Source organism: Mus caroli, chromosome 15 (genome assembly GCF_900094665.2).
Source record: "Mus caroli chromosome 15, CAROLI_EIJ_v1.1, whole genome shotgun sequence".
Taxonomy (NCBI): domain Eukaryota; kingdom Metazoa; phylum Chordata; class Mammalia; order Rodentia; family Muridae; genus Mus; species Mus caroli.
This window is the reverse complement of record NC_034584.1, coordinates 79,818,932-79,827,460: the sequence shown is the minus strand read 5'-3', so window position 1 is coordinate 79,827,460 and position 8,529 is coordinate 79,818,932. Positions and strand designations below refer to the sequence as shown.

General features: G+C 50.6%; 1 protein-coding gene across 1 annotated transcript in view; it reads right to left on the bottom strand.

The window, feature by feature from the left end:
• The window catches only part of Ttc38 (tetratricopeptide repeat domain 38), a 24,860-nt gene extending 17,345 nt beyond the window's left edge, over nt 1-7,515 (bottom strand). Inside the window, exons 1-5 of the mRNA XM_021183614.2 lie at nt 7,432-7,515; nt 6,623-6,700; nt 5,272-5,353; nt 3,649-3,820; nt 986-1,159 (exon numbers count right to left, since the gene is read on the bottom strand). Coding sequence (XP_021039273.1) covers nt 986-1,159; nt 3,649-3,820; nt 5,272-5,353; nt 6,623-6,700; nt 7,432-7,452 — 527 coding nt within the window. The 5' untranslated portion in view covers nt 7,453-7,515. The remainder of the gene's footprint in view (nt 1-985; nt 1,160-3,648; nt 3,821-5,271; nt 5,354-6,622; nt 6,701-7,431) is intronic.
• Nucleotides 7,516-8,529: the final 1,014 nt, after the last annotated feature.

The following is an 8,529-nucleotide window of genomic DNA, read 5'->3' as shown; positions in this document are numbered from 1 at the left end:
AGAGAGAGAGAGAGAGAGAGAGAGAGAGAGAGAGAGAGAGAGATAGGTAGGTAGAGTTTGAGCAAGAACAATTGAGTTGAACCAGCCAGCTGGAGTTCAGAAAGAGCTAGAAGGGGTGAGCTTATTCAGCATTAAGTCTCAGAGGCTGAAAGCATTCTAGGCGAGGTTAAGATTGTCTGGAGGCTAGAAGCTTCCAGGACTAGGCCTAGGTTAGCAGACAGAGGCAGGAAGCTTTGGAACAACAATTACTACAGGAAAATTAAAAAGTTACTTTTACAAAGTTTCCCAATAACGTGGGTGGGTCTTGTCCAGTTAGGTGACAGTCACAGAGAAAAAGTCCTAGAAAGAAAAGGACACTACATCTTCCTTCCGGCTGCCATTGGATACAAAGAGGAAGTCGAGTGGACTTCCGTGAGAATTTCTACCCTACAGGTTCTCAATCTGTCAGATGCTACCTAAGCTACTCTCTGGAGAGCTCTCCTTTCCCTGGTAGCAAATGATATATCCAGAGGTCATTTCTCTAACCATCTTGAGAAAAGAGAACGAGGTGGCCATAGAACCTTTGGCCCTACATAGATGAATAGGGCAGAGTTGGGCCTCGTGATTCATGCCTGTAATCCCAACGTCCAAGAGGATGAGCCACGGGATTGCCAGGAATTGGAGGCCAAGCTGGGTTGCAGAATTATATACTATCTTACAAATAATAAAGCTAACAATGGGTATGAACTATGAGTATTAAGCCTTGAAGGATATAATCTTGGGGATGCTTGTCACTGCAACAACCAAAAAATATCCTGACTGATACACAATTGGTACCACCTTGTTCACAGGATGGGATGAAGATCAAAGAAAGGAAAGGAAGCCTTTTAGATTAGCAGCAGGAGTCTCGTTAGCTTTAGGCTGGGGCCAATAGAGTTTCTCTGCTTTTAGGGCAGAGGGGAGAAACTGGAAGAAGGAAATGATGTAGTTTCTTAATGACATGTACCTGTTAAGAGGGATGTCAGGCGTCCAAAAGGGGTAAACTCGAGCCACAGAATCCCGCATCTGCTCCTGGTAGCCCAGGTAGAAGTAGGCATCGTGGGAAAACTTCAGGGCCAACATGTCTGTCGGGTGGTCCCGGAGGATCTGTTCCCAGAGATCACAGGCTCTGGGGAAGTTCCTGGCAGAACACACTGAGCGTGAGGTCCCCATCCACAGGGAGTGCAAAGCCATCCTGCATCACCGTCTGTCTGCCTGCCTGAGCTGCTTTAAGTGATAATATCTGGGGCCGGGAAAGGCACAGTGGCTAGGAGTGATTGCTGCACAAAACCAGAGTTCAAATCCCCAGCAGCAGTAAAACTCAGGCACAGCCAGGCTCCTGTAACCCAGTGCAGGGGGCAGGGGAGAAAGGAGGACTTCCGGGACCTTGCTGGCCGCCAGTCTAGCTGAGCCCGGGTTCAGTGAGAGGCCGTCTCGAGGGATGAAGGTGAAGAGTGATAGAATGGGACACTTGGCATCCTACTCTGGCTTCTGAGCACAAGGGCACATGCATACCTCACCAAGGGGGACATGTGTACACACACTATAGTGCCCCCCAAAGATAAATAAAATGATAAACATAAAATGTATAAAACGATATGTTGTGCATGTGTGTCACATGCATGGATCACAAAACTAAAAAGGGATTCAATGTGAAGGGGGGAGGGTATAGAGAAGGCAGGATGAGTGGCATGAGGACAAAGGCAAAGGAAAGGAAGCAGAGGGGCTACAGAGTGGGAGGGGCTTGAGGACAGACCACAGGAGTGGTACTGAGGAGAACAAAGAATGATAGCACCCATTACTTTGTATATGACTAGTCATTAGTGAAGAAGAAAAGGTTTCCAATTAAGAAAGAGGTGTGGGTGTGGGTGTGGGTGTGTTGGTGCATGTCTTTAATCCCAGCACTCCAGAAGCAGAGGCAGGAGGATCTCTGTGAGTTCGAGGCCAGTCTGGTCCACAAAGAGATTTCCAAGATAACCGGGACTGTTACACAAAAGAAACCCTGCCCTCCAAACACACCCCGCCCCCTCAAAAAAGAGACATTCCATCAAGAGCCAGGGATGTAGTCGGTGCTTGCACTACAAGTAGGGCTCTGGTGTCTGATCCCAGCACTGCACAGAAAAAAAAATGTTTTGTGTGTGTGTGTAAACACATTTTCTATGGTAGGTTGTACCTCCTAAGGTGCAAAATCCTCACCCTCTCAAGTTCAGCTTTAAGAAGAAAACTAAGGAAACCGGATAGATGGTTCAGTGGTTGACAGCATCTGCTGCTTTTGCAGAGGCCCCAGGTTCAATTCCTGGCGTGCACGGTGTGGCTCAGAACCATCTGTAACTCAAATTCCAGGAGATCTGGTGCCTGCTCCAAGTCCCCAAGGGCACCAGACATACATGTGGTACACAGACATACCTATCAGCCAAATACTCAGACACGTGATATAAAATAAAAAATAAATCTTTTAAATAAAAAAGAGAAAAACAGGTTTGTCTGGTGTGGGTGTGTGCACACATGTGGAAGGAGGCCAGGGGTCAACATCAGGTGTCTCCTTCAATTCATCTCCCCCTTATTAACATAGTCTCTCACTGAACCCGGATCTTATCAATTCAGCCAGATTGGTGAGCTAGTGAGCTCCAAGGACCTGCCTGCTCCTCCTCCACAGACTGTGGGTTACGGTACACATCGCCATGCCTGGCTTTTTGCCCAAGTGCTGGGCATCCAAACTCAGATCCTTAAACCTGTGTGGCAAGCACCTTATCAGCTGAGCCATCTCTTCCGCCCAGAAAAGGAGGCTTAACCAAGTGCCATGGACAATCTGTCTCAACACCATGAGGCACCTGAGAACTCCACTGAGTCACCAGAAACGCTGGGACTTTCTTGGCCTAAGCCCTCCCCCCCCCCAGACTCCTTACAATCAGCCTGACCTATCTGCTCTAAGGGACACCTTGCCTGTCCAAGCAGGTAGAGGGACTACCCTGGAGGATTGTGGGAATGGAGGCAAGGAATGAGCTGGACGGTAGAGAGACAATGAGCAAAGCATGGGAAGACAGCATACCCTAAAGACTTGTATATTGAAGGCTGGGTGTCCCAGCCTGTGCTGTTGGGAAGTAGAGCAGCCTCTCAGAGTTTGGGCCGGGTGATATTAAATTAGGTCTACCTTGAAGGGTAGACCGTGGGCCCTTCTTGACTTCCCAGGAAGCTAAGAGGTTAGTATTACTCCCCACAAAGCATTGCCTTGCCATAGCCTCACAAGCAATGGGGTAAGTTCCCATAGACTGAAGTCTCTGAAACCATAAACCAAAGTTAACCTTTCTTCTTTATAAATTTACTGTCTCGGGTATTTTGTTACAGCAACAGAAGGCTGATGAATACGGCCTCTAAGGCAAGAAGCAAAAGGGTAGGTTGTTTTCTTCTCTTTCCTGGGTGTTGTGATTAAAATAGTAACCATGTTAATGAACCATAATACACTGTTCTGAACCCTAAGCCAGGAAGCCTCGCTAAATATTTCTTCATTCAGCATTCAATGTGGGGCAGAGCAACAAGCGGGTGAGATGCTCACACAAGCTCCGAGGCCTCACCGTGCACAGGAGTCCCAACCCTCCCTCCCCCCTCCCCCGGCCCAGGGAGGCCCCTCACCCCTTGGCAAACATCTCCACCGCAGACACATGCAGCTGCTCCCGAGGTGTCAGAGTCTGGGTTTGGGAAAGCTCCACCATGGTCTTCACAGCCAGGGCCAGGTCTTTGTCCAGCGCCACGGAGGTTCCCGTGCCAACGAGCACAAGGCCGTTAGAGATGGCAAGGCCCATGGCTGACAGAAGATTGGAAAACAGCTGGTCACTCAGCCCCAGCCCAGACCCACATCCCCGCGAGGCTCGCCATCAAGACCTGATGGGGGCTTCACTGTGTGCGAGGCCGTAATCAAAACCGAGAGTTCAGCCCTGGACTTCAGCAGGTGGTGGCTGCAGCAGCACTTCTCAAGTAACTAAAGCTATTTTTTTTTAACAGAGCCTTCTGTTGAACGCCCAGCTCTGAAGTTCTTCTCTCTGCCCTCATGAGCCTGGCAGAAACTGTGAACTGGTTCATCAACTGGTATTACTGCTCTAAGCATCCTGGGCCTCCCAGGATGGCCAGTTAATGCTGTTCAGGGAACAGAGTCAACAATCCCTGAGGCCCAGACCCTGATTCTGTCTCTCCTCGACCCTCACACATGATGGCGCAGTGGGTATTTCTTCCTGAAGGTGTGAGGTTCTCTACCCATGCTTCCCAGCCCCATCTTGAGAAAGATAGAGTGCCCCCTAGTGTGCAAAACTAAATCACTGACACTGGCCTGGCAAAAAAAGAACCATAATACTAGGACACCCCTAACCCAGCTCCCTCAGCACCTCTGTTCACAACCTGAGTCCACTCTGACCACTACCTGTCCCTATGGTGGCATGTGGCTCACCCTGGCTTTAGCTGGGCTATGTTGCTGCAGGTGTTAAGAACACCCCTAACATCTGTCTCCCTTTCACAGTCTTCTCAAATCCCAGGAACCTCACTTAACACATGGATGGGCCACCCATCTGGGGTTCTGAAATGTACTCTACTGACCTCCCCCAGTCCAATACACACAAGGCTCTCCCATAAGCCAGGCTCTGCCCTCCATTTTCATCCAGCTTTAGTGGTTCTGGAGGTGTCTTGAGACCCCTGACAAAGGTTTCAGGAGCCATCTCCTGTGTTCTAGGATTCTGGGCTTTAGAGCCAGCTAGACTTAGGTATGTGTCTCATTGTCACTGAGCCTCTGTTTTCCTCATCTAAGAAGTAGAGGTGGTGTTATAAGTCAAACTGATAATAGCTAGAGAAAAGATCCAGGGTAGCAGTTTATAACCTGTGGGTGTAGCCCCTTTGGGGGACGAATGACCCTTTTGCAGGGGTCACCTAAGACCATCAGAAAACAGATATTTATATTATGATTTCATAACAGTAGCACACTTAAACAGTTATGAAGTAGCAATGGAATAATTTTAGAGTTGGGAAATGTAACACTCGAAACTGCTTTCAAGGGTAGCAGCATTAGGAAGGTTGAGAACCACAGGCCTTGAGCCTTCCCTGGAAATGGCATCCTCACAGGGGCAGCCGTAGCTCCAAACGCAAAGGTAGCGGTCATCATTCCCCACTCTGTGCGGTGTCAAGCTAGCCACTGCCTGCAGTGTGTCCTCCCAGCCAAGTGACAAGTGAGTTCCTGCAGTCAGGGCACGTGACAGGCGATTCTCTACTCACCAAAGGTTGGATCCGCTGCCCTGAGCTTTGACAGGCAGCCCTCGATGCCACCAAGACTCTTGTCATTGGTCCACTTGACGTACTGGAAGGAAAAATGCAGAACCAATCTGCCCTCACGACTCTTAGTATCAGTGAGGGCATGTATCCAAACTCAGATTAATTAATTAATTAATTAATCAATCAACTAATTATTGATCGGGGTGCTGGGGATCAAACTCAGTCTCACACAGCTCTCTCCTACTGAGGGAGTCCCAGACCTGAGTTATTTTTCTTTCTAGAACACTGAGCATTTTCTGGACCCTCATCCAAAAGGGGTCTAACTTAGTGAGTCCTCAAGGAAGAGACATGATTGGATGACACTTCCTGGGGATGCTCACTGCCAGTAAAGAACTGAGGGAAAGCAGGCTCTTCCCAAGAGGTGTGGTACGCCCCCTTCTTCAGCATTAAGAGGAGCCACGGAGTCCACTCACACAATTTCTGCTTCATTTCTCTCAGAAATAATTCCTAAACTGGGCTCGGTGGCTTACACCCATAATCCCAGAGACTGAGTCAGGAGGATTGCTGTAGGTTCCAGGACAGGCTGGGCTACAGTAGAAACCAACAGAAAGACCATGGTTGGAGTTCATTACAGTTAGAGATGCGAAGGCTGGAAAGGCTAGTCTTTGCTTTCTTTTCTTTTTTTTAAAAAAAATTATTTTATGTATATGAATACACTGTAGCTGTCCTCAGACGCACCAGAAGAGGGCATCGGAACCCATTACAGATGGTTGTGAGCCACCACGTGGTTGCTGGGATTTGAACTCAAGACCTCTGGAAGAGCAGTCAGTGCTCTTCACCGCTGAGCCATCTCTAGCCCCAGCCTCTGCTTTCTATCTGTGTCTTCAGACTCAGGCACACCTTGGCTCTGCCTCTGATGTATAATGTTTGGCTCGTCAGTTCAGTTCTCCGAGTCTCCATTATCCAATCTGGTAAGAAAGCTGCTGAGACCCTGGTCCCTCTCCTGTAAGTGCCCAAGTCTCTTTACTATAGGATACTTCACTGATGTAGCAATGACTGGGAATGGCTGGGAAGCCCTGGTCCAGCTAACGTAGTAAAAGCTTCAGAACACCCCATGCCTTTGTGGCAGCTCAACATTTCCAGGCCCCCTTGGGGCATCCATTGCTGTCTACCCTTGAACTGGGAACCTTGGGGACAGGGCAGCTGGGACTGGCAGAGATGCTTCCCATAATTGTTGGACCTCTGTGGCAGAGGTCAGCTCTTCTCTGCAGTGGGGTTTACAGACCATTCACCAATCAAAAGCCCTCCTCAGAACCGTTCAAGGAGGGGCCCTGAGTCTCTTGGGCCTGCATACCTGAGTCAAGGTGGCATCGAACAGCTTGCAGGCTTCATTGCTTATGGTTGAGAGTGGGAGCCCAGCATCCTTCCACGCCTACACAACAGGAAAGGGACACCAGGTTTTCCTCCGCTAAGCCCCCCAAACTCTTGGTTTTGCTACTCTGTGAAATACCTTAGAGGGTCCAATGAGGTGAGTTTAAGGGTCAGCCAGAAGACAGACAGCAAATAGGAGGGTCATTACCAGGCATGGTAGGAAGCCTGGCCCCTGGTGGAGGAGGTCAGAGTTCAAATGTGTAACTTGAAGGATGTCTGGCTTGTCACAGGCCTAGCAAGGGGTGTACTACCTGCCAACGCCTAGCATCTCCTCTCCCATTGCAACCTGCAGTTGCAAAACCATCAGATTACTAAGGCTGCCTGCCCTCGGTGACCTGACAGCCGTCAGGGTGCACAGTGCCCGGATCACCCTTGGGCGTGGGACATGCCCTTAAGTCCAGGCAAGCAAAAGGCTGCACTTCCCCAAGACTTGGAAATCAGGTGGCTGGGGCAAGCATCTTCCTGGTCTGAAAAATGGGTTCAAAACCCGGGCCCCCCAAATGGGTGGCTTCAATGAACCGTTTCCTGCATTCAAACCCAGTTCACAAGCTTCCACCGGTGCACCTGACTGGAACCACTTTGGAGTCCCCTCCACCCTGGGCTGCCTATGCACTGTTGAGCTCAGGTCCAGGTTCCCTGCCTGACTCCGGGTGACCTACAGGTTTGATCTCGACTGCTCAGCGCTGGGCCAACTCCTGACCGAGGAGGACCCAGCCGAACCGGTGCGCGTACCTGGCAGTCTCGCAGTGACATGATTATGGCTTTGGTCTGCAGAGTGACAGCACCGGTCAAAGCTTTTGGAGTCTCTGAGACGGTCTGGGGAAGTGAGGGTGTTATTGGTTGCGGAAGGGGGCGGAGCGGGGCGAAGCAAGGGCGGCCGCGCTATCCCGATCTCTCATTGGTGGCGTGGGACGCACATGCGCAGCTCAACTCAGGGTCAGACCTCTCCGACCCACGAGTTCCCTGGGAGGTGTGGGTGTAGGTGTGGGTGTGGGAGGAAGGGGAGGAGGAATGGGTGGGGGTAAAGAGAATGGGAGGGCATAAACGGTCGCATTTCCCAGGTGAGGTGCTCAAAACTAGCCTGGCAGCTGCAGCCTCTGCTCCTGAACCCCACGTGGATAGAGGTGCCCAGCTTAGGTTTAAATTCCAGGATCTTCCTTGCTCATCTGATGGCATGGGTGCTCGCGGTCCAGCCTCTCCCAGTCTCCTTCACTGGGCCAGAGTGGGGCATGGGAGCTCTGGGCCAATCCTTGGAGCCTCATGCATCTAGTCAAGAGCTGTACCCCTATCCCCCGTCCCCCATCTCCGTTTTGAATTAGGATCTCACTAAATTGCTCAGGCCAGTCTTTGTGGCCGAAGCAGGTCTTGAACTTTCAATCTGTTTGCCTCGAGCTGTCAGCATTACAGACCTGTCCGTCCCACCAGGCCTGGCTGTCATTTGAAAGTTCTAGGAAGCTTTTCTCCACTTGCCCAGCCTCAGGCACTCGCTGCTCAGTTTTTGGCTTAGCCATTGACAAGCTTCACCCAAAACTCTCTGCTGCCCTGGGACAGTCTCCCTCCCCTCCTCTGGGGCTTGGGATATTAGCACAGCTCCCCTTCCTCTCTGTCCAGACATTTTGTGGGAGTCAGCTGGGCAGTGAGGGTGGAGAGGCTGGAAAGTTCATAATGCTATCGCTAAGTGAAAGAAATCAAACACAAGCCGGGCAGTGGTGGCACACGCCTTTAATCCCAGCACTCGGGAGGTAGAGGCAGGTGGATTTCTGAGTTCGAGGCCAGCCTGGTCTACAGAGTGAGTTCCGAGACAGCCAGAGCTACACAGAGAAACCCTGT